We start from the raw sequence: 26907 nt of genomic DNA, 5'->3' as shown, positions 1-26907 counted from the left end.
TGTACAAAAATGGAAGAAAATTTACCCTGGTATTTGGAAATGTGTGTTTTGTCTTGATATGTACTTCTTTCATTTGCAGAGGAGCCATGTTGAACTCCTTGACATTTACATTAAATCCCAAAATTTTAAATTCGTTTCATTGTTCATCTTATGTTAGAAAATCTGTTTTTGACTGTATTATCACAAGCCACATCCCTGCTTGCACATTTACAACATTGTACTTTTCTCAGTTCACGTAGATCTTACTAAATTAATAAATTATGAGGATTGTGTCTTCTGAATTATAGTACAGTGATCAATTATGGGGAAAAAATACCCAGACCCATGTTTTTCTTACTAATTTATCACATTTTTCATGGGGGATTAAGTAACTTGGCTTAACACAATTGTTTTGGTGGCATTGCTACGTGCTTCTTGTATAATTTGATTTTATGTAAGTTTGGTTGTGTTTTGTTTTTTGCCAAATATGTTGGTTAACATTTTTTTTTTTTTTCAGGTTTTACCCAGACATGGCTGTATGGATTCACGCTTTCAGCATCCTGAACTGCATCATATTGTTATCGAAAGCAGAAGTCTTTAAACTTTTTACCAGTGACAATGAATTAAATCACTTGGCAGTTGACCATAGCACTGGTACCGTTTATGTGGGAGCAGTCAACCATCTTTACCAACTTAATGAGAACCTTTCGCTCCTCGTTAATGTGACCACAGGTCCTAAACTTGATAAACATGTTTGCACGCCACCCATTGATGCAAATCAGTGTCCAAATGCTGTGATGACAGACAATTACAATAAACTGCTATTACTAGATATTCCTAAAAACCGAATAGTTGTATGTGGAAGCATTTTTAAAGGAATATGTTCCCTGAGGTCCATGGTGGACATCTCAAGTATACAATCTTATGATGATACGAGAGGAGAAAAATCTTTTGTTGCGAGTATCTATGAGAAAATTACTACTGTTGGCTTGGTCACCGATATGTCCTCTTTGGGTCCAAGGGTTCTATTTGTTGGGAAAGGCAATGGCCAATACGACAATGGAATAATTATTAGCACACGGATACTTGATCAACAAGGGGACAAAGATCCCTTTGAGACCTACATGGATTCGGCAACATTCAAGCAGGCAGCTATCAGTACCAACTTCCAGCATTTTGTAACGGCTTTTGAGGATGAAAATTTTGTGTATTTTGTCTCCACCCAGGCTGATAAAAATTCCAATGGCAATCGAACACTTATTACCCGTTTGTGTAAAAATGATTCCAACTACTTTTCCTATATTGAGATGGATTTGCAATGCAAAGACAAAGATGGGATCAGCTTTAACATATGCCGCTCGGCATTCATTACCGAGCCTGGGGAGAAGTTGGCAAGTCACATATTCACGTCTTCCGAAAATGGGAAGGTGCTTTTTGGGGTTTACAGTAAAGATGTTCCAAATCAGGAAACGACTGCCCTTTGTATGTTTTCGCTAAGGGACATAAATAAGAAATTTGAAGAGAACAGAGATGCGTGCTACACTAGTAAGACGGACAATGTATTCAAGGATGGAAAGAAGATATTTTACAAGCCATATGGTGCCGAAATCAAATGCGGAGGATCCAGTTTATCGGTATATTTATCTTTATATATTTCCTTATGTATTTTTTAACTTTTAAATAAGTGCATGGGTCCAGTATTAGCTCATAGTTATATATATAATCCTGTATAATGCAAGTTTATATTAGGAAAAAAACAAACAAAGAAAACATTCACACGTCACAAAGTTAATGAAAATCTATGGCAAAAATCAGTACAAACAAAGCTAAGACAATATATACATGCAAAACTCAAACAGAGGGCATGTTTACTGAAAAACCAATACACGTTTTATGGGATACTCAGAGTAAAGTTTGACCCTGCAAATGTTAGAATTCTTATCTATATTAAGATGGTGTTGGTCAGTATGTGTAGGTGCAACACTTGTATTAGACAATTTTTTATGCTTATTGGCCTTTGAGTTGGTGCCAGTCAAGGAAGGTGCTCCCAGCGGGTACTTTTAAGCTACCATTGCTGTTTAGAGCTGGGCACATTTATATTTATACATCTGCATTCGGGAACTTTAAAAATCACATACTTTACTGATTAAAGGGACACTATAGGCACCCAGTCTACTTCAATTTAATGAAGGGGTCTGGGTGCTAACTGACCCCCCTGTTTTAATCCTGCAGCTAAAAAAATTACACAGCCACAGCCACAGAAGGTCTCAGAGAGACCGTTGGAGTGGAACAGCGCAGCTCCCATCAATCCCAGCTTCCCAGTGCTTTCTGTATTTTAATTATCTCCGCCAAAGAGGCTTAGATTGCAAGGGCATGATCTATACACAAAAACAGCTTTATTAAGCCCCTATAAACTCTTTTTGTAACTATACTTTAAATAGTTTATCCCTTTAAATAGTGTATGAGAAATAACCCTTTGTTTCCTGATACACAATCGCTGCACAGTTAAAGGGACACTCCAGACCCCTATTTATTTATAAAATATTTTATCCGGAAAGATACATTGAGATTTCTCTCGTTTTCAAGTATGTCCTGGGTCCACAAAACATTGCATTGATACATTACGGTACAATAAAATACAAAAACAATATTAATACACAATATATACAAAATTTAACATAGAACAGGTAGGAAATATATAATCAACCATGACAGGTGCATTCTGTTTTGAGTTATGTAGAGAGGGATCTCTTAAAGGACTTTAGGTTTGGGGAAGATTTGAAAGTGTGCGGGAGGTCGTTCCATAATTGCGGCGCTCTGTAGGAAAAGGAGGATCGGACCGCTTTCTTTTTGTGTTGAGGTAGACTAAATAAAATGCTGGTACTGAATCGGAGGTTATAGGAGGTGGGAACAGGCGGGGAGAGCCTTCTACTCTGGTAGGGCGGGAGCTTCCCAGAAAAGGAATCCAGACGCACCTTTCATCTTTTCAGCCTTGTTAGGCATCATCAGCTTCAGATATGTTCTCTCTGTAATGGCACAAGATGAGCTAAAACCAGCTTGAGTTCTGAGTGGGGATCCACCGAAGGGCAGGCTTTTCATTTTCTGTCCGTTCTCCGAATACTCTTGCGACCCATTTTTTACTCTCCATATTTATAGATATACCCCCAATAAAAAAAAGCCTAATTAGATGCATTTATGTCTTAATTTGGGATTTATACTAAACAGTGATTTTTCATTATTTTGTATTTGGGCAGTGAAGTGTCCATTTAAACAAACAAACAATACTGCCTTTATATCTGGTAAACACAAAAACAAAAATCATCACAGAGCTCCTTTTGGCACTTGGAAGCTCCCGTATGATTGCAAACACATTTTCCTCTTCAAACAAAAACATGTGACTTAAAGTGACACTATAGTCACCAGAACGACTACAACTTATTTTATTTTCCTTTAGGCTTTTTGCAGTAAACACTGTCTTTTCAGAGAAAATACATTACAGCCTAGTGATCACTCCACTGGCCACTCCTCAGATGGCTGCTAGAGGTGCTTCCTGGGGCAGTGCTGCACAGTGTGACAGCCGTTTAGTGTCTCCTCCCTCTGCATGCAGACACTGAATTTTCCTCATACAAATACATTGATTAAATTAATCTCTATGAGGAGATGCTGATTGGCCAGGGATGTGTTTAGCTTGTGCTGGCTCTGCCCCTGATCTGCCTCCTCAAAATTCTCAGCCAATCCTATGGTACAGCATTGTGATTGGCTCAAAGAATCACTTCTGATTATGTCAGCTAAGCAGGCACATCAGGGGCAGAGCCAGCAGCTGCAGACTTGAATATAAGTAAGATTTTAGTATATTTAGGGAGTTAATGGAGGGCATGCAGGGCTAAATTGTGGTTTTAACACTATAGGGTCAGGAATACATGTTTGAGTTCCTGTCCCTATGGTGAACCTTTAACGTGCTTTGCAAAAGTTGCTGGGGCTGTCTGACAGTCTCTGCAGGTTTCTTTTACTTTGTCTGAGAAACCACTGCATGCAAAGATGCGAGAATTGCTCATGGCAGAGGAATAATAGGAGGTTAATTTCAATTAAAACAGAAGTTAGAGAAGTTTTTGAGACATAAACAGATTTGTGTTTTCCCATAAAACCAGGTTCAGAAGTAGATAAAGAGGTTAATGATAAAATGCAAGTTCATTTTTTTTTTCCCAGTAAAAATCATGTATTTCTTATCACACAAAACAACAAGGATGACTTTTGCTTATTGGACTCATATGTATTCTTACACCGTAGTGCTGAATATTTTTGTCTTGCGAATCAGTAACATTTGTAGAGATTGTACATTATACCCATTATTATTTTTTTACCATTTTTGACCTACAGTTGTGTAGTTAGCTAAGTACTTTTGTTATGAGCATACAGAATGTCTCAGACCACTTTTCTGACAGTGTGTCTTTTTTTTTGTTTTTTTTTGGAAAAGAAATACTGATAATGTAAGCTGCTGGAATGTTAAACCACTCCTGTAACAGGCTTACGGACAGTTTGTAGTTTGAAAGTGAGCTGTAATAACGGTATCTTTGAGAGCCCTAAAAATTACTTTGAAGAATACCTTAATTGCACAATCTTTGCAGGGACTGTAATTTGCTTTTAAAAAATCCACTTTTTTTTTAATTTATTTTTTTAGCACAGTTCATTTTTAACGGACTTTATTTTTTGTCTATCATTTTGTTGAATTTACCATTAATAATTCCTGGAAGGTCCGTGAATCAGCTTGTAATATAATGGGGATAATATTGCTCTGTCTTTGTTTAGGACTGTACCCACAATCCTCTGCAGCTATATAATATGTAGACAGTCATTGCCTGAAGAACCCTCAGTTGAATTAATCTGTTGGATGCCTTGTCCTGTTACCCCTGTATGTGCCTTAACAAATTGTCCTATTATGTAGAGGCCAGGGCCAAATGTTAGGAGCATGGCAAAACTTTAATAAAAGGAACACTTCAATACCATTATTACTCTAGCTGTAGTGGTTATGGTGCTAGGAGTGCCCTGGCAACCCCCTCTCCCCCACGTAAGTAGTCAAACTGTTTTAGAACATTTTGTCTTTTTAACTGGGGACCAATCGGCTCTGATCCCCACCTCCACTACTGATGGTGGAGAGATGGAATCGGCTCTGATCCCCACCTCCACTACTGATGGTGGAGAGATAGAATCTCTCCGTCTGGGGTCTCTTGGTCCATAACTTGCATTAGTTCTCCTGAGCTGAGCTTACAATTTAAGGCTAACTTAGTGGCTGAACGCACCACCTGATCGCTTTCAGCCAAGTTCTGCACTGCCAGGCTTAGATCAGGGGAGCTAACAGAAGTTCCTCGTCAGTAATAGAGGCAGGGATTTACAGCTGGTAATCTACAAGTAAGAAGTCAAACTGTTCTAAATTGGTAGTGAAAGGGTGCCAGGGTACTGATGGTACCATAACAACTACATTAGGCTGTAGTGGTGAAGGTTTTGAAAGCTTATTTATTAGGCAATACAAACTTTGAATTATTCAGATTCTAGCAAACACACTTTACTAGCCACTTTCTTGAGCACATACCTAATGAACTGTACTCACAGTCCTGCCACATCAGCCAAAATACTACATACAAAAACAGTGTAGTTATGGCGTAGCCAGTTGTCACATGTGTTGTGGGGTCGCATGTAGTTATATGCTGTGTTTACATATTTAAATCATATAATGTTCTCTTTCTTATATCCTTTAAGAATCCAGCCAGTAAGTATCCCTGTGGAGATGAGCACTTACCATACCCCTTGGAATCACGAGATGGAGTGGTGGCAGAACCAGTGTTGGTGCGAAAAACGAATCCATATACCTCCGTTGCTATATCCGTTGTGAATGAGCATACGGTTGCATTTTTGGGTACAGCCGAAGGGAAGCTTGTTAAGGTAACTCTTATGTGTTGAATGAGAATATATCTTAAAGTAAAAACCGAAGTTTACTTTCCTTCTCAACAAGAAATCCACAAACTTCCTAAAATGTGTTTATTTTGTTACTCAATCCTCAATGAACAAAAGAGCATGGTCACATCCACTGTCACTCTGACTTTACATTGTAACTGAAAAAGACATTGGTCAGTAGAATGATATACTCATCATATTCTCTATTTAAACAGTTTTCTAGAAAAGGCCAAGCAAATATATTGACTTGCTCTTTGGCTCAGGAGCTTGTAGTTTGGCCCGTAGGATCGATGGTCAAATGCTCCAAACTCTACACTGAAAGTTTTACTTTGAAAACATTGCATTCTTTTTGTCTCTTATTTCAGTAACGGTCAGATAACGTTGATATAATTGTGGGTGTTTTAATTGAAGTCAATTCATTGGTCCCATGAAGATGATGGAAAATAATATTCTGATAATATTTTTATTGGACAATCAGTCCAGTCAATAGCAAGATTCTGTAATATATGATTCTTTGCAACTGGGGGGGGGGGGGGTAATTATTTTATGTTATTTTTTTTACTTTCTGCGATTTTATTTATTTATTTATTTATTTTGCAGCAGTTAAACTCACGATCGATTTTTCTTGCAGGCCTTTCTAGGGGAACAGTCTAGTGAGTACAAGACAATACACTTGGACTCACACAGTGCAGTGAAAGATGGCTTGGCCTTTGATGCGTCTAGAGAACATATATATGCAATGAATAAAGAAAAGGTATGTTATTTATAGTCTGCACACATTTTGTCTTGCAATCATATTCTATGTGTACATGTTTAAATCACATACACCAATAATCTGTCTTAAAGGCCCAAACAGTTTGTTTAATTTTTTTTTATAGTGGAATATTTAATGCCATGGCCTGCTATAGGTTGTCTGGCTGGTTTTAGAAACTGGAAGTCATCATTCCATTTTTTTTTTTTTTTTTAAATCTTGAAACCATTTTAAAAATGTGCCTTTGTTATTTTAATTGGACTGTACAATCAAATTTGTGGTAAGGCTCACAAGCATTTTGTTTGGCCTCAAATTAATATTTTTGGATACTCTTTTAAAAGTATTTATTTTATTTTTATTTTTTTAAAATATTACATGTCAAACAATATATTAATAGATAAAAATGTATTAACAAATTTAAATATTTCTAAAAATTTTAATAAAGTTAAAGAAAGTATTAAATCAAGGCCATTGTGTGATCTGTGTAGGAAGTCGGGTAAAAGACAACATTGTTTTGAAATAGAACATAGTATAAAAAAAAATATTAGACAAGAAAAAAAAATGAAATCCAGTTTTTTGTTATGAAACATTTATATTTTTTATTGAATGTTTTTTTTTTGTCTATCAAGATATATAAAGTACCCGTCCAGAAATGCCATCAATATTCGGACTGCAATCAATGCATTCAGGCAAAAGATCCTTATTGTGGCTGGTGTGTGCTAGATGGAAAGTGAGTTTAGAAATTAATAAACATATTAACTTTTTTCCCTTCTGAAGTGAGCCTAAACTGGTATTATGCTTTTTTAATGTTTGACCCTAGCTGCCTCTCTTTTGACATGATCAGCTGCCATTTTCAAAACATTTGTGGTTCGTATGGCTATCATATTGGCTTGCTGTAGAAACTTAAAGTGCCTTGTGCAGTTTATTTATTTATTTTTATTTATTATTGCCATTTATATAGCGCCAACAGATTCCGTAGCGCTTTACAATATTATGAGAGGGGGATTTAACTATAAATAGGAAAATTACAAATAAACTTACAGGAACAATAGGTTGAAGAGGACCCTGCTCAAACGAGCTTACATTCTATAGGAGGTGGGGTGTAAAACACATTTGGACAGGAATTTACACTCAAATAAGGTGGGCTGCCCTTTAGGAGAGGGCAAGAGACAGGTATGTGAGGTAAGGGTTAGTCTTGGAGGCCATAAGCTTTCCTAAAGAGATGGGTTTTAAGGCACTTCTTAAAAGATGCAAGACTAGGGGAGAGTCTGATGACGGTAGGCAGGCTATTCCATAGGAAGGGAGCAGCCCGCGAGAAGTCCTGCAAGCGCGAGTTGGCCGTACGAGTGCGGACTACGGACAGGAGGTGGTCACGGGCAGAACGGAGAGACCGAGAAGGGACATACCTATGGATCTGTGAGGAGATATAAGAGGGGCTAGAGTTGTTCAGTGCTTTATAGGTGTGAGTTAGTACCTTGAATTGACTCCTATAGCATACAGGAAGCCAATGTAAGGACTGGCAGAGGGGTGAGGTGTGAGAGAAACGACTAGAGAGGAAAATCAATCTAGCAGCAGCATTCATTACGGACTGTAAGGGTGCAGTACGGCTATTGGGAAGACCAATCAGGAGAGGGTTACAATAATCCATGCAGGAAATTACTAGAGCATGGACAAGCTCCTTGGTAGTATCTGGTGCAAGAAAGGGGCGGATGCGGGCTATGTTTTTAAGATGGAATCTACAGGATTTGGCAACATGCTGGATGTGAGGCTCAAAGGTGAGACCAGAGTCAAGTATGACGCCAAGACAGCGCGCTTGCAAGGATGGACTAATGTTGGTACCACAAACTTGGAGGGAGAGCGAAAGATGAGGATCAGTATTAGGAGGAGGAAAGACAAGGAGCTCAGTTTTTGAGAGATTGAGTTTCAGAAAGCGGGAGGACATCCAGTCAGAGATGGAAGAAAGGCAAGCAGTGACACGTTGCAGGACGGCAGGGGAGAGGTCCGGGGAGGAGAGATATAGCTGGGTGTCATCAGCGTACAGGTGGTAGTGAAATCCAAAAGAGGTAATAAGTTTGCCAAGAGAGGCAGTATAAAGAGAAAATAGAAGGGGACCAAGGACGGAGCCTTGGGGAACGCCAACTGAGACAGGGCAAGGGGAGGAGGTATCATTAGAAAAGGAGACACTGAATGAGCGTTGGGAGAGATAAGAGGAAAACCATGAGAGGACAGAGTCACAGAGACCAAGCGATTGAAGAGTTTGAAGAAGGAGAGCATGATCAACGGTGTCAAAGGCCGCTGAGAGGTCAAGAAGAATTAGTATGGAGTAGTGGCCTTTGGATTTAGCTGCGATTAGGTCGTTAGTAACTTTGATAAGGGCAGTCTCTGTAGAGTGGAGAGGGCGGAAGCCAGATTGAAGGGGGTCAAGAAGAGAGTTGGAATTGAGGAAATGAGACACACGGGTAAAGACAAGTCTTTCCAGAAGCTTGAGAGTTTAATGTACTGAATATACTTGTACAAGTTCTGGAGTGTGTAATAGCAGATGTGTGTTTTAAGAAGTCTCATTTCTCTTCTTTTATTTTTAATAATGGCTGTAAAGTGAATATAGAATATCCCCGTAGCTTCGTTTTAAACACGTACTGCTTTATTCACCAGTAGAAGAGACGGAAGAAGCACAAGGCAGTGTGAAAATAGCTTCAGGATAAGTCAGCAGCTATAATTAGGACATGCTAATCGTCTTGTTGTCCCTGGGCAACTGCATCTTAACAAACCTTGAATGCAAGTCCACAAATCCCAAGCTGTAGACCTGAAGTAATAAGTGGCAAGGTTTATCACTCACTCAAGGTTTCAAGTTGGATCTCTTTTGATGTGATGTATGACCTTGTAAAGACGAAAATAAATATTTTGTAAAAAAATAAATTAAAAACAAAAGAACTATGTCTGTGATGTACCTGCATCATTATTATTATTATCATATTTATAGAGCGCCGTCAAATTCCGCAGCGCTTTACAATGTGTGGACAAACAGACATGATTTACAATGAACCATAACTTCACATGATTTTTAACGCTGTGCTTACTTCTCCTGATATTTAGCAGATATGTGTGAGGTCTGAAAAGTAAAATTAAATGTAAAGATCCATTCCTCTGTTTTCTGAAAACAAGCACTTCCATCTTAGCTCCCTGTGAGACATTGTTAAATGTGTTACCGTTTGTACCGGCACTTTGCATAAAGAGAGGAAGAAAAAACAAAAAGGTTATTTTTCTCGTTCCCCAATGCAATGTGTTCCCTGACTATGCCAGGACTGAACTAGCTTCTTTTTTTTAATATTCATTTAAAATAAAATTGACATCATATGAAAAAAGTTTACACAAGTTGATTTTCAATGTCGGTGTAGTTTACAGAGAAGTCATGATTCCCATTTATAGGGACATCACAGACTCGAAAACTCTTTCAATGCAGACTTAAAGTAGTTTGATATATTTTGTCCAGTTCATCATTAGTACATAGATTTTTTTTTTATGAAATAAAGTACAAGTTGAATGTGTTACAATAATTTTGAATCTTTCGCTGCGCTCTGTAGATGTACCACGAAAGGAGACTGTATGAGTGCCGGGGAACCAAACCACTGGTTATGGAGTCGAGACGGAGTTTGCATAAAGGTCGAGAGTGCAAACCCGCAGAATATGAGCGTGATGGCCCCTGGCAAGGTGAATAAAATGTAAATGTATGAACAAATTGCACCATCACCCATTGTCTTCGATGATTTTTGGGGCCCTCAATCTACCAGTGCCCCTAAATTCCTCTGCACTTTGTGTATTTTTGTATTTCGTGCTGTGCGCTATGTTCGGGGCAATGTAGCATTCATTCTCTGTGGTTGCAGAACATGATATTCTTCAAATGCCAAGTTATTATTAATTTCTCTCTGTATGCCCGATGGATTACGTTTGTTAATAAGTTACATATTCAAATACTTAGTAATCTCTTACTGTGATTTGTCCCATTATTTTTTATCTTCCACTGTTATCTTAAAAGTGATGATGCAATTAGTTCTCTTTTATAGATCTTTTTAAATAACGAATGGATAACATAAATATTTAATTATCAGAATATTAACTGGAGTGCAAATGATGCTGAAATATCCTTTTCATTACAGATTCATGGCGCAAAAAAAAATAGTTTTTCTTCTTCTAATTAACTTTTTGTAGCGTTGCTAAAGTACAGTATTTCAAAATGATCTGCAGAAATCTGTATTGGTAACTGTGCTCTGTATCTACTTATATATGTAGAATATGTTGATGCTGATTCTTTTAACGTCACTTTCAAACAGGTTGTTTTAACTGTGAATCCACCTGTAACCTTAAAAGATGATGACCACCTAATGTGTACGTTTGGTGATAAAGTAGACCACGCTGAGCTGCATGAAGATGGGACCATATCTTGCCCTCCTCCTGACAATATTCCTGAAACCGAAAAAGGGAAAGGTAAATAATTATCATAACGTTCTATTTGCCAATTATAAAACCTAAAAAAAATCAGGTTCGAAGAGTAGGATGTGCTTTTCCTCACTAGCAGAATTCTAATAAAATAGTCAATATTTTGATATTTACCCACTTCATTGTGTTACATAGAATGTAGGTTTTAATTTATCTTGAAAACACATTTTTTTATTTTTTTTTTAAAATTAGTATTTAATTATTCTAAAAATACATGTTTAAAACAGTGCATATACTATATTGTATCTGACATTGCTTAATGTGTTTTTTTTTTTGTGTTGTAGCCGCATTAACTTGAAATATCATTGTCTTTTTTCTAAGTTAAAGCTGAGATCTTGAAACATTGATTTGCCATGGCGTATCGACTTGATAATTGTATCACTTGGCTAAAATGTTTTTATTAATTTTTTTTAATATAAGTTGCAACCTGCCAACATATTTGATTTAATAGATAGTAGAGGTACATAAGGGAAAATTGTTTTAAATACATTAATAATGTGTATGTTAAAACTATAAATATGATTATTAATAACTAAAATGATGTAATAATATTTAGAAAGTCCCTCTATGAACAAGTTAATTATAAATATTTCCCTTTACAGATTTAGGAAAACGTACGTAGAGTTTAATTAAATTGACAGGCCCTTTATTTTAAAGGTTAATAGGGGTGATTTTAAGAACAAATTTTCAATTTTCAATTAGCTGGAAAAATATATATTTATGTTACCCATGATTGTTCTCGTAGGAGAGCTCTGTATGGGATCAGCTCCTCAGTCTATTTAATCTGGTGTTAAAATGCCATTCTAAGCAATCTTTACTTTGGCATTAAAATGTCAAGTGCTTTACTCTTTAATGTGCACAGTTTCTTTGCACATATTTCTCAAGGAACAAATACAGCAACTACTTCAGATCAAATGACCCACTGATTTCGATAGAAGTTTTGGTTGGTGCGATTGATTAATTACCACAATCTTGCTGTGATAAATATAAGAACTATTAGCTGATGAAGATACAGTTTCAAGAGCAGTTTTTAGTTTAGAATAGTCCCATTTACAAGGCTTTAGTTTTACACGACCTATTGCATTCTGATTGAATATTGTTTTTGTATTTCAGATAATGTGAATGTCACTATTAATCTACACTTTGAAAAGCGCGAAACTGTGTTTTTTGCTAATTATTCGTATCCATTTTATAACTGTAAACAAGCAATGTATCTCTCCGAAAATTTGCCGTAAGTATTTATACCATGATTTCAGATATGCGTAACATTAAACTGCTATTAAAGCTTATAACCAGTAACAATAATCAGAATGTATCTATGCAGTGTTATACCCATATTGTCATACCGCTACTTATACCCTTTGTTTCACTATACCCCACTCCATCTAGCATGTAAACTCACCGAGCAGGGCCCTCAATCTCTCTGTTACTGTGTCACTATACCCCACTCCCTCTAACATGTAACCTCACTGAGCAGGCCCTCAATCACTCTGTTACTGTGTCACTATACCCCACTCCCTCTAGCATGTAACCTCACTGAGCAGGGCCCTCAATCCCTATGTTACTGTGTCACTATACCCCACTCCCTCTAGCATGTAACCTCACTGAGCAGGGCCCTCAATCCCTCTGTTACTGTGTCACTATACCCCACTCCTTCTAGCATGTAAACTCACTGAGCAGGGCCCTCAATCCCTCTGTTACTGTGTCACTATACCCCACTCCCTCTAACATGTAAACTCACTGAGCAGGCTCCCAATCCCTCTGTTACTGTCACTATACCCCACTCCCTCTAACATGTAAACTCACTGAGCAGGACCTCAATCCCTCTGTTACTGTGTCACTATACCCCACTCCCTCTAACATGTAAACTCACTGAGCAGGCCCTCAACCCCTCTGTTGCTGTGTCACTATACCCCACTCCCTCTAGCATGTAACCTCACTGAGCAGGGCCCTCAATCCCTCTGTTACTGTGTCACTATACCCCACTCCCTCTAGCATGTAAACTCACTGAGCAGGGCCCTCAATCCCTCTGTTACTGTGTCACTATATACCCCACTCCCTCTAGCATGTAAACTCACTGAGCAGGGCCCCCAATCCCTCTGTTACTGTGTCACTATACCCTACTCCCTCTAGCATGTAAGCTCATTGAGCAGGGCCCTCAACCCCTCTGTTCCTGTTTGTCCAACTTGTCTGGTTACAATTATGTGTCTGTTAGTCCACCCAGTGTACAGCGCTACGGAATTTCCTGGTGCTATATAAATAATTAAATAATAATAATAATATAAAATGTTTTAATGAATAGCCTAAATCCCATTGGTGCATTACTTTATTTTGCCTAATGAGTAAACTGATGAAGGCAAGCCCACAATAGGGGGGGGAGGACTTCAAGGAAATTACCACCAATGTAAAATCATTCTTGCCACTTTCATTAGTATTATGGAGCATGTAGTTTTTCTACAACTGCCGAGCTATCTGCTGATTACTCCAGAAAAGCATGCTACTATTTCAACAAAGGAATCTAGTCTTGCATCCCTTTCAGGTATATTAACAGATACATTTATATACGTGTCAATAACACAAATACGTGCTGCTTTTGTTACAAATATATGAGAACTACTTTCAATGTGTGTTTACTTGTTAATTTCTCTAAACATTAACATATCTAAAGGGTATTGTAGTGGTTATGGTGCTAGGCAGCTAAGTCGTACCATGGTTATGGTGCTTCAGTCACTATTATGCTATATCTGCTGCCAAATGAAATATATTAACACTAATGCCCGGGCATCTGCTTTGGTTTCAGGTGCTCTTCTTGTGTGAACAGTCAGTGGAAATGTCAGTGGGCACCAGATAAACACACTTGTTCGGATTTTAACCTAGATACGGTAAGTCGATGTCACTGTACTTTGTGTTAATGCTGTGTTCCAACCTGGACTCATTGCGATAGAACAAATAAATAAATAACACATGTTTGGTGGCCATCTCGGAACTTCCAAGCCACATGGCCACGTGCCATCTTGGAACTCCATAAACACAGTGAATTCTAACACAGCAGTTATTGTGAAACCCTTTGAATTGCTCAAAATTATTCATCCAAAACCATGAACCACAACACGATTGAAACGGCTCTGACCAAAGTATCAAACAATTTAATCACTGCAAAATCTAGTGGTCACTATTCTATCTTGATTCTCCTTAATGTTTCTGCTGTTTTTGTTGGTCATCAACAACTTCTTCACAGCCTCCGTAATCTCGGTCCGCGAGTTACTGCTCTCTCCCCAAGGTTCTGTCCTTGGTCACCTGCTGTTCTTGATCTACATTGCTTCCATTGGTAAACTCATCAGCTCCTTCGGCTTCGAATATAATTTCTATGTGGATGATAAGCAAATCTATCTGTCCTCTCCCAATCTCTCTCCGTCCCTCTTGACTAGTGTCACTGACTGTGTCTCTGCTATTTCTAACTGGATGGCTGCTCACTTCCTTAATTTTATCCCGTTTAAAACAGAACTTCTTGTCTTTCCTCTGTCTAGTGCTGTTACTCTCGTTTCTGTCTTCCTCCAAGTCAACGGCGCTGCCATAATTTCAACCCCACAGGATCACTGCCCAGGTGTCCTCTTTAACTCCAATCTCTCTTTCACCTCTCATGTGCAGTCAATTGCCAAATCCTGCCACTTTCATTTAAAAAACATAGCGGTTATCCTCCACTATATAACGCCGGACACGGCTAAGGTGCTAGTACATGTCGCTATCTTCTCTCACCTTGACTACTGCAATCAGCTTCTCAATAATCTTACGTGTTCCCTACTTGCTACGTTACAGTCTATAATGAATGTAGGGGCAAAGATCTTCATCCTGTCCACCTACACCTCCCATGCCTCCCCCCTCTGTTGATCCTTACATTGACTTCCCATAAGATACAAGGCTCAATTTAAATTTCTGTTACTTGCTTACAAATATATACCTAACGATGCTTCTACCTACCTATCCTCCCTATTACACAAGTATGTCCAATCCGGGACCTCTATGCTCCACTGACTCCACCGTCTATCCCATATCTGTATTTACATCTCTGATGCTCGCCTTCAAGACTTCTCTAGGGCTGTACCATTTTTGTTGAACTCTCCCTTTTCCTTAAAAAAAAAAAAAATCACTTCTTCAGGACACCTTGCTTCCTCTCCTGCAACGGTCATCCAAAAAAAACAACAAACAAAAACCACTAAGCCCTCAGTGAAAACTATTCTAGCAACCTACCCTTACCTTTTATGTCCCTATATCCCACTCCCTGTAGCCTGTAAGCTTGTTTGAGCAGGGCCTTCAACACCTCCTGTGCTTCCAGCTCGTCTAGTTAAACATATGTTAATCTGCACATTGTACAGTGCTGCGGAATATGTAATGATAATAATATTCTTTGTCTCAAAAAATATGTATCATGACAATAACTTTTTTCTACTTTCATTTGCGTTCTTTAAAATTTGGATCTGCAACATCTAGAGTGGCATTTAACTGCCCAAATAAACAAAAAATAAAATAAAATCATAGTTAGTAGGTATAATTTGATTATGCATTTTCTCATTGGAGGTATGTCTAAAAGCAGCTTTCCTTTACAAGCCCCCCTCTTATGAGTGGTGGCCATGGGGGAGGACAATAGGTCACTCCCCCCCCCCCACCCCCCAAATTTTCATTTTTGGCCCCCACCCGCCGCTCTTAGGTGGGGGCCGGGGAGAGGACAATAGGTGTGTCCCCCCCCCCCCCCCCGCCTTATTGTAATTTAGGGCCCCCACCTGGCGCTCATGCGTGGGGGCCAGTGGTTTTACTTGGTCAATGCAGTCATACTTACAGATAGCCACTAGGGGTTGATTTACCCTGCAATGTATACATTGCAGTTTTCCAAAAACGCCCATGTTATACATTGCACGGTTAAGAGGACACTGCACCCGGACCACTTTATTGAGATTAAGTCTTGGTGACTATAGTGTTCTTTAATAGTGTGTCCTTTGAATGACCTTGGGAAGGAATTGTTGTTGTCAAACTTTGACTCTGGTTTGTTACAGCAGAAGCCCTATTCTCATGTGACGGCATATGTCTTATTTTTAAACCATGCCTCCACCAACTCCTTGAGTGATTTGCAATATGATTTCAAATGAGTAGGAGAAAATAAGACAGAACACACTTATAAATAAATTGTAAATATGCACTTAAGAAGGAATTTACTATGTGATATGTGAAAAATAAAATGTTTGTGTTTCATTTTCAGGTGAATGAAGGAACGATCACAAGGGTAAGTTATTTTGTTGACTGGGGTGAATGTTTATTAATACTATTAATGAGAATATTGCAATGTGGGCTGATCAGGCATTCACTGGAGTGAGATTTACTGGGAATTTCAAACTGGAGCCCAAACTGAAAACAGAACGGATTAGGAGAATTTTTCTAATTCGGTTATTATGGCCTACAATTTTAAATTTGCTTTGAATTCTGGGAAGCTCATACCTTGTGAATAACCCATGCCGTGAAAGACAAAAAAAACAAAAAACTAATCTAAAAGCAGGTTTTGTGAATAACTGATTGAGTGGAATGTTATTGATACAGTGTGGAATGCAGTCTGTCCCCCCTGTGTCTGCACGAGAAACAATGTAATGTTTAAATCTTATGATACACCGGTACCCTGTGTGAAACCCTCCCAACCATGCTCGTATAACTAGCAGTAGGTGTATGTTTGGCCTGAGCGGACGCTCAGTTTGTTTATTTGGTTGGACCTGCTACTATGGTAGCATCCAAGCACTGCACATTTTTGTGAACTACATTCCCCATGATGCTTAGCAAGCCATTTGAATAATAGCTGCTGTGCACAGATGTCTAAGATTCCTAGATTGGCTATTACTATCTAATGATATTTGCGGGTTGTTCTTTAAAATATATTGCTTGTGTGGTGGAAATCTAGAGGGTAAAATACAACATTACACCATTTCGTTTTCCTGTTGTTAGGAAGATATTGTCTCTTTTTTCCTTGTGGTTATACCTTTGCTGGTGGTCTTTAGTGTTTCTTTGTTGGTGGGCTTTTAGCAGTCACCCATGCAAATCCCTGGAGTTTAGTTAAACCAGAATACGGAGTAATTATGAATCGGTCCACCCAGATATTGGAATCTTAGAAGCAGGGCTGTGGAGTCGGTACACAAACTGCCCAACTTATCGTACCTCTGACCCCATAAGTTGTATTTTACCCTGCATCGTTATAATACAATTACTATATTACACTTTACTGTGTGTGCGGGAGTATAAGTCGTTCATTATTTTGGGCGTTGACTTAGAAGAATATAGACCTAAATCAATATTACAGCTCTAATTTCTAATTCTATGATGACTTCTGAACTGTAAGAACTTGTAAGTAGCGAATTGAATATCTGATTTCATAATGTAGGCGAATATAGTCAAGGAGTTACTATAACAGACTTAATTATGTTTTATCCAAATTAACTTTTCGTTTGAATAGTTTTTTTTTCTCCAAATTTGCAATTCGGTTTCGATTCAGTCCAACTTGATGTTTGGTAAATAAACCCAAGAGGTTATTAATTTGTCTGTAGTTTTCAGATTTCTGACATTAAATTTGAATCCCTCATAATACACGAACATCTGGTAATTGGTATGGGTTAGAAGTGTACAAATCCATGCCTGTGTGCTTTTCGATAAACCCCTCGATATGCTACTATCGTGTGTCATAGCTAGAGAGCTGCTTGTGTGCATTTACATGCTGGCTAAGGATTAAAGGTTGATGCTGAGCTTAGCTGAAATATTATGTTGTATCATGTGAAATCCGCGAAACCTGGCTAAATACCATATACTCCATTTACATCAACATTCTCGTCTGCAGCTTGCGTTTGTATGTGCCAATATTTTCCTACGCGATGGTGTAATTTACTAACCATTTTATAAATGTGTCCATCTTTTGGTTATTTGTTTAAATCCTTTCCCGTAATGTCATACTGTAACATAGTCACTATTGCACAACTACATAGTGTGAAGTGGTTTATTACTAAATCTCATGTGCTTTTTTTTTTATATATATTATGGCTTTTTCGCCTATTTTTTAATTTGCTGATTTACCATGCGTTCTTACCCATATACCAGAAACTTAGATAAGTTGAAAACCGCAAACAGTCTAATGATTACTTGTTTCCAAGTGAGTCAAATATTTATAGAGGGGCTTAAAATAATATTGTACACCATAGGTTTTTCCTCCTTTTCTCCCGTTTTTCTTTTCATGAAACATTACATTTTTGTGTTACGTTATACTGTGTTTCAGAGAGATATATAAACTGGAAGCAAGACAATAACAGCATATCAAGTCAGCTTGGCATGGTTTTATGTGTATGTTCTTGAAATTTAGAGAATGTGAAGTCAAACACGTTTGGCTTGTATAAATTCTAATTTAGCATCATGGGAAATATGGTTCACAAACACCTGGTGTTACCCATCACTGATATAGACTGACTGTTATTCGCTGAAGTCAGAATTCAAAGGGAATTTCAAATTTAAGGTCAAAATAGTCGAGCGAAGTTAGCTGAGCTTTTTGTTTGGCTACTCGGGCCTTGAGTTTGAAATTTACTTTGAATTCTTTCTTTAGTAAATAAGCCTGTGAGTGTTTATGGTTGAAGTCTAATTTTGATCTTGATTCTTTATTTGATCCTGTATGGGTGTTAAGTAATGCAAACGCTGATTTTCAGGAAGAAGATTGTCCTCAGTTCTTTGATCCGGAACCTTCGATTATTCCAATGGAACATAAAACCACCATAAAATTTAAAGGGAAGAATCTGGAACATTTTCAGGTAAAACACCTTCGCTTTGGAATTAAGTTGTGGTTCTCCGCAAATCCCCAAATCAGAAACACACTAGCTGACATTTAAGGGCCATATAAAATCTTGTGTTTTTTTTTCTTCTATTTCTTTTAAGAATTTTTTTTTTAACCGATTCATTAAAAGTATGCAAAAACAACCTAAATATATATATATATATATATATATATATATTATTATTTTTTTTTTTTAAATAACAACTCTAACTTTAATTTCCTGCATTTTCTGCAAATTATCAGGTCATGCATCTTCTGCAGTGAGCTCTTACTAAATCAGGAAATGTATGTAGTTAGGGTGCCTTATTAAAAAAAAAAACATTTGTATGGGTTTTTTTGTTTTGTTAAAGAACTGTATAAAACAAAAAAAGTAATTGTTTAATTATAACTGAACCCACACGTTGCAGTAAATGTGTGGTTTCTTGGCAAGTCACTTTAATAGTGTTTGTTCTATATTTGTGTTTATTGGGCTGTATATATGTAACTAAGAGCTTTGTGATAATGCAGGGAGAGGCCTTCAATGCTGGCTACAATCGCACCGATTTCGAAGCAGCTGTGAGCGAGGAGTCTGGAGATTTTTCACTCGCCATACCAGAGGTATTTGATCCTGATATCAGTATTTTTACGCCTAAATATTAAGACGACGCGCATTTCACTTGATCACATAAGAAAACATATTCTCTTCGTGACATATTTGTGCTCGCAGTATAAAACACAGTTTCTGTCTGTTGTTTATATATCTGTTATTTATTGAGGTTATATAAAACATCACGGTATAGGATACACCCAATACTGTGATACCCTCTGCTACATCGATGTTGATGTGCAGTCCAATGTAATGAGAGGGTTCAGTGCAATAATGTTGCTAATTATTAACTCTGTAAGAGTACTAATATACCATTGGCAGATCTATGTTTCTGTGCTGAGATTAGTGGGGGTTGCACTCCTGAGCAGTAGCTCCACCATTTTAATGAAGGCAGCTGAAATAGCTGCTCCCTGGGACTGTAACTCCCACTAATCTCAGGCAGAACTGAAAATCTTTGCTGCCCTTGCAGTAAAGTCCTCCCCTTAACCCCCTACCCTATCCGATCCCCCAACCGATACACTACACATTGTCTTATCACACGACACTACACACTGTCGTTTACTCTATATATGTCTGTATATTTGTAGAGAAAAATGCAGACTGTTTGTTTGCTGTTTTTTTTTTTATTGTGTGCAATATTCCCTGCATTAAGGAAATGGAGGCTGGGGCAGAATGGGAAATCGACCCAAACCTTAATCAGCCGAGTCTGGATTTCTAGGGCACCTAGAACATTTAAGACTGTCATTGTTTGTGTGACACATGTTCTGTTTTGTTCTGTCATTAATATGTAGTCACCCCTACAATGGAATCTCCCGAGATCACTAATCCCAGTGCGTCTAGCTATTATTGTGTGTTGAGTCAGGCAGAGGGAGTGGCAGGTGCTGTGCACATTTCATGTCTGTCTTTGTTCTCCTCTCCTGCACTGTTAGTGCTTGTTATTTTCTGAACCTCTGTCCTATTTCCCAGCATTGCACATGTAATTGCTCTTAGCAGATGTGGACAGGTCCTTTGCTCTGAGTGGATCACCAATCCATTTACAGCTGACTGCTGGTGCATGTCCTTTGTGCCTAAAAGTTCTCGGCTTGAATAGTCTCCAATTTCTTCCAGATCTTGCTGTTTCCATGCCCGTAATATGGCACATGGCGCCTCCTGTTAAAATGGGTTGCAGAATAATTATTTTTGCCTGCCTGCCTCTCTTTAATTCTAGCATTCAGAGTATTTTCTGAGTTCTGTTCATTATTCTTTTTTTGTTGTTCCCCCCCCCCCCCCCCCCCCCCAGATCGCGGCACAAAATAAAGACAATGTCCCTCTGAATATTTACATAAAGGTGAAGGACAGGAACATTGACAGCAAACTGAATGGTAGGTGTATGCACAATAAATGTATCTGTATTTTGTTTTTCTTTGATATATCGAAGTGCATTTAAAAAAATAAATCTGATCCTAAAAAAATCCGTATAAAGTATATATCCGATAAGTAATGGTTTTAATCTTTATACGGTGGCAGGAGATTTTCTAGGAGATATAAGACAGGGGAGGCCAGAGAGGTAGACCCACAGCTGTTGCAGATGTCCCACCCATACGATGCTTGGCATTAAGCTGTCCATCATAGAGCTGGTGGTCTGTCTTTTGTAAACTCCTGAATGAAAAGATATATAATGAGTTAGTCATATCCCATTTATATTTTAACATCGATGACATGTCATTGCTCACAGTGAGGTTTAACGATAATTTCTCTTTATTTACGCACATTGTATCCTCTGTAAAGAGTCATTGTATTAACATTGTTTGTGGGATATGTTCTCCTTAAAACATATTATAGGTGATTATACGAACTGTTAAAGTTGAAGATATTTTGTCCAGTTTAACGTAATAAAAGCTGTATTTTAATTGCATACTTTTTTCTAACTCTGTAATGTTATGATTTAGTAATTAACAAGCAGCAGATTTCTTTATTTCTAAGCACGGTTGATTTGTAACTTTTTCACGCAGCGGTTTCTTTGCTGTATGAAAGTCACATCCTCTAGCTTATAACCGTACCACACTGAGCTCCCTAGTGATATCGACCGTTCGGCAGAGTGTGTGCTGGAAATGTGAGATATTACCAGGGATGCTGGGAGAGAACATTCAGACAGAAAACGTCAATACTAGCTCCCATTTCCACGCTCACGAGAACAGTCTTCATGGAATTTATGGAGAATAGAACTGTTTTATTATTTAAAGAACGTCATGTAGTCAGACCTGCTTATATATTAACACGATCTGTAAATAACATGCAGCTACAGCGTTTAAAGAGAACCCCACTGTGTAACATGTTGATGATACTATGTATCTGTTCGGCTCTCTCCTTTGTTCTTAGTAAATCTATACAACTGCTTTTACGGAAGAAGTGACTGCAGTTTGTGTCTCGCTGCCAACGATACCTACGAGTGTGTGTGGTGCAACAATAAATGTGTTTACAAGGAAAAGTGTACGGGAACGCCAACCTCAGAGTGTCCTGCTCCTGTCATCACAGATGTAAGAATGGGTTAAAACGATTTGATTTGGGAGAATAAGTCGCTTTAAAGAAATGAATAGCACATATAACGGCTGCAGTTAATATTGTGAATTGTGCATAATCTCAAAATACAACACCAATTTTACAAACGTTCATACCTCAATGTCCTGTACTCTCTCCGGCAGACTCTTTTAAAATACTTACTTATTGTGGCACAAACAATATATTCTAGTTTTAGAGAGAGTTCACGCGCAGCCCTGAGCAGTCTGTATGTTGGGAGTGCTCTCAGCAACCTGATACGTAGAGGGACACTATAGTCACCAAAACAACTTTAGCTTAATGAAGCAGTTTTGGTGTATGGATCGTGCCTCTGCAGTCTCACTGCTAATTTCTCTGCCATTTAGGAGTTAAATCACTTGTTTATGCAGCCCTAGTCACACCTTACTGCATGTGACTTGCACAGCCTTCCTAAACACTTCCTGTAAAGAGTCATCTAATGTTTAAACTTCCTTTATTGTAAATTCTGTTTAATTAAGAATTTAAAATCTTCTGCTCTGGTAACTCAGGAAAACTGTTAACTTTTAACATAAGTTACTGATTGAAAATGAAACCATTTTGTTTTTTTATGCAGACTGTGTGAGTCACAGACAGAAAAAGTGTGGCTAGGACTGCATTAACAGAATCAAAAGTGATTTAGAAACATAGAAACATAGAATGTGGCGGCAGATAAGAACCATTCGGCCCATCTTAGTCTGCCCAATTTTCTAAATACTTTCATTAGTCCCTGGCCTTATCTTATACTTAAGATAGCCTTATGCCTATCCCACGCATGCTTAAACTCCTTTACTGTGTTAACCTCTACCACTTCAGCTGGAAGGCTATTCCATGCATCCACTACCCTCTCAGTAAAGTAATACTTCCTGATATTATTTTTAAACCTTTGTCCCTCTAATTTAAGACTACGTCCTCTTGTTGTGGTAGTTTTTCTTCTTTTAAATACAGTCTCCTCCTTTACTGTGTTGATTCCCTTTATGTATTTAAATGTTTCTATCATATCTCCCCTGTCTCGTCTTTCCTCCAAGCTATACATGTTAAGATCCTTTAACCTTTCCTGGTAAGTTTTATCCTGCAATCCATGAACCAGTTTAGTAGCCCTTCTTTGAACTCTCTCTAAGGTATAAATATCCTTCTGAAGATACGGTCTCCAGTACTGCGTACAATACTCCAAGTGAGGTCTCACCAGTGTTCTGTACAATAGCATGAGCACTTCCCTCTTTCTACTGCTAATACCTCTCCCAATACAACCAAGCATTCTGCTAGCATTTCCTGCTGCTCTATTACATTGTCTGCCTACCTTTAAGTCATCAGAAATAATCACCCCTAAATCCCTTTCCTCAGATGTTGAGGTTAGGACTCTATAAAATATTCTGTACTCTGCCCTTGGGTTTTTACGTCCAAGATACATTATCTTGCACTTATCCACATTAAATGTCAGTTGCCAATTTTTAAATCCTAAATTGCAGAGAATTGAGCAGTGAGACTTTTTTTTGTTTGTTTTTAGTTTGATTTTTGCCTAGTTTGGAACAAATCAATGCTTACTGCAAACTCAGAGGACACACAGTCTCTTCTCCGACAGTGCTCGGGCTACGATATATAAAGTATTCTTCACTTCGTATTTATCTCTTGACAGGATTTTGCACTGTAGCCTGCTCGGTCATTTTTAAACTATGTGCGGTATTTTTTATGGTAAAGTCTTGTAAGTGTTTTGGCTCAGAGAAGCTGTCGATGAGGATAAAAGAGATTTAATAGAAATCAAAGGCTAGTTGTAGTCTGTCCACGGATTGCAATGTGATCTTGGTATTAGCCGTATCGATATCTAGGAAGAGCGGGGGCTTATCCAAATCTCAATGGTGGCTGGAGACATGGAGTTTTCTTTATTATGAACATTTTTTTTTTTTTAACCTTTTAGCAGGGGTTTTTGTGCAGCGTACTGTAGGAAGTGAGGTTTATTCAATAAACAGTGTATTGCCAAATTGATGCAAAAAAGTTCCTTTTTTATTTTTTTTTATTCCCCATGTCTGCTACATTTAAAACCTGGCTATTTTAACTTAAATTTTAAAATTTGGATTTCAGATCATTATAATTCTTTATTTAGTAAATCAAACCAATATTGCATTTAAAAAATATATATATTATAAAGGCCTGGGCATTCTACTAGAGCAATTCATTTTTTTATAGTGAAAAGACTGCGCTTCTAAATGTTTCTCATCCAGCTTTTTGACATGTCATAATTCAGAGCTTTTTATTTTTTTAGATTTTTTTGTAGTTTGTATATATTGTGTTACTCATATTTTTTTATTAAATGTTATTAATATTTATAATGTTATAATTTTTATGGTAATGGTCGCTACTTAATACGCCACAGATGTTGCTTGCTAGGCTTCATGAGAAGTGTCGCTAAGAAACATTTGTGGTGCGTAGGTCAGCCATCAATATTTTAAAGCAATAAGCATGTTTTTAAGCGCCCCTCTTGAAGTTTCTGTAGCGATAAAATTGTAGATTATGCTAGCGCAGTGTACCTATAATCTTAATTTTATTAAGGACAGGAGGCGAGTATTTTGCATAATCTTTCTTTACTAAAACTCCAGCAGCACAGGTTTAACAATAAAGTTTAGTGAAAAAAACATTGCCATAGGGTATAAAAGGCCCTTCCTCTTGCATCATTTCCTCTTTCTTTGGTGCGAGATAATCATAAACATATCCTGCTATTACAATAAATAATGATAACGACGAAGAATCAGACTGTAAATGATCCAAATCCCGACTGGAAGATTGTCGTAGAGTTCAAAGACGATCCCAGATATTGATCCATGAAGAAGAATCAAACTGAAAAGAAACAAAAGACGTGAAAGGGATTTGGAAATGAACTGTTTGTCCTCATTATTATTATTAGCATAATCAATATTACTGTTTATAAAACGCCAGTTTATTCCGTAGTACTTTACGTAAAAGGAATTTATCAGATGAGACAAGAATATTTTAACCGAAATAGGTAGCTATGAGAGACATTAATATAGTCAAATTGTATGTATTAGGAAATCATAACAGATAGCAGTCGTAATTTCAAGATGTGATATGAAATAAACCACATAATAAAGAGATAACCACACCCCTGAATTCAAATCTTTTATTGAAGTACAACCCAAGGAATGATAATTAGGGAGGGAAAAAGCAGGGTGGGAAAATACTCGCCTCCTGTCCTTAATAAAATTAAGATTATAGGTACACTGCGCTAGCATAATCTACAATTTTATAACAGGACAGGAGGCTTCATATTTTGCATTTTTAACGCTATGGAACAACACAGGATGTGTGAAGAGTCCGAGGAAGTAGAACACCCTGAAATTCTCTTCTCGTGACTCGGCCAATGAACATCGGCGAAGGAAGATGCGTCGTGGATGGCTAAGACGCATCCATGACTCGAATGACTGATAACCAATCGATCACCGCAACCATATGAGCAATGGTCAACGTGCCCACTCGGTAAGGTGGTGGCCATAACTGGTGTGAAAGGTATAGCATACAAAGGGAGAGAGAGAGAGGCTGTCTCGATTGTGAGATTCCTCGAGGGTTAGTTGGAGTGAGTATCCAAATCCATAGGACAAACCCGTAGGAATAGAGAGAACCACAACTAAGACCCATAACCGAGTGTATTCCGATACTGGTTCTGGAGCGTATGACGCCTCACAGCATACAAAAAGTCCTGTTGTGGAGTATGAGCCGCCAAAGTCTCCGATGGTATCTTGTGGGTTGTCCGTAAAATGGGAGACAGCGGAAGGGCAGTGGATAGCCCAGAATGGAGTCAATAGGATCGGGAGCCCCTTCAATTCTGCTGTAGTGGCGAGGTGCGTGTCACCCAGATCTCCGTGATGCGATGGTGACCAAGGAGTCCCGTTGTCACGAAACCCAGTTCATGATATAGGTAATCTTCTGAGGGAACCCTAGTCATAGGGTAACCTTGCGTGTAATTTAGAAATGGTAAATGTCCTCCGATATTATTAGAGTCCGATATCAGACTCTGTCCAGGTGTTTTGTGTAGTCGGTTGCCGAGATATTGTCCAAATGTAGGAGAATACAACGATTGGATCTGTCCCAGGCTAGCTGTAGTTTGTCGGTAATCTCGACGCCGGCCGTCTCTTCTCCAGATCATGGTTCTCTGGTAGGGGTATGTGCAGCGAGCCTTCCAGCCCTAGAGACTGATTGTCGATTACGTGTGTAGTAAGTAACGTCTTGTAGTCTAGATAGGTGAGGTAGTGGATTCCCTTGTGGCAAAGGGCGCCATGACCGGTTATAAAAGTTTCTTGGGTACCATGGGTCGTACCTTAATGATAGACATGTGAATTGATTTGTTTGGTCCCGTCGATGAAAAAACAAAATGGACAAATGGGTCCCTGGTGTGACTATCCTGGACGGGTATGTGTCCGTCCAATCCTAATTATTGAACCCACCTAGGTGTGGGGAAGCTGTAGGATGGTGCCAGAATGGTAGTCTCCCGACTACTGTGAGCATAAAATTATCCCCGAGTTAATCAGTGACGTCTGGAGCGAATGCCCAGCGCTTCTTGGAAATAAGTAAGTTTCCTCATATGTGAGATTCGTGGTCCTCCAGTACCCGTAGAGGGGTGGTATTGGAAGATGTGGACTTCGACCCCCAATGGTCGACCAGGTATCCAGATTAAGCATTAGTTCATGGAGCTAAGTTACCCTACTGGGACGTTCAGCCCAGGAGTATAGAGGAATCCTATGTCCT

General features: G+C 38.3%; 1 protein-coding gene across 3 annotated transcripts in view; it reads left to right on the top strand.

The window, feature by feature from the left end:
- PLXNB2 (plexin B2) overlaps positions 1-26907 on the top strand; it is a 201527-nt gene that overhangs the window by 134743 nt on the left and 39877 nt on the right. For all 3 annotated transcript variants that reach the window (XM_063446803.1, XM_063446804.1, XM_063446805.1), the window contains 13 exons: positions 497-1613; positions 5734-5916; positions 6560-6682; positions 7309-7409; positions 10261-10387; positions 11008-11161; positions 12287-12404; positions 13974-14055; positions 16425-16448; positions 18892-18993; positions 19524-19613; positions 20882-20963; positions 21961-22118. In XM_063446803.1, the coding sequence (XP_063302873.1) occupies positions 510-1613; positions 5734-5916; positions 6560-6682; positions 7309-7409; positions 10261-10387; positions 11008-11161; positions 12287-12404; positions 13974-14055; positions 16425-16448; positions 18892-18993; positions 19524-19613; positions 20882-20963; positions 21961-22118 (2448 nt within the window). In that variant the 5' untranslated portion in view covers positions 497-509. The remainder of the gene's footprint in view (positions 1-496; positions 1614-5733; positions 5917-6559; positions 6683-7308; positions 7410-10260; positions 10388-11007; positions 11162-12286; positions 12405-13973; positions 14056-16424; positions 16449-18891; positions 18994-19523; positions 19614-20881; positions 20964-21960; positions 22119-26907) is intronic.

Source organism: Pelobates fuscus, chromosome 3 (assembly GCF_036172605.1).
Source record: "Pelobates fuscus isolate aPelFus1 chromosome 3, aPelFus1.pri, whole genome shotgun sequence".
NCBI lineage: Eukaryota > Metazoa > Chordata > Amphibia > Anura > Pelobatidae > Pelobates > Pelobates fuscus.
Note: the sequence above shows the minus strand (reverse complement) of the source record. Positions and strands in the feature narration are given on the sequence as shown.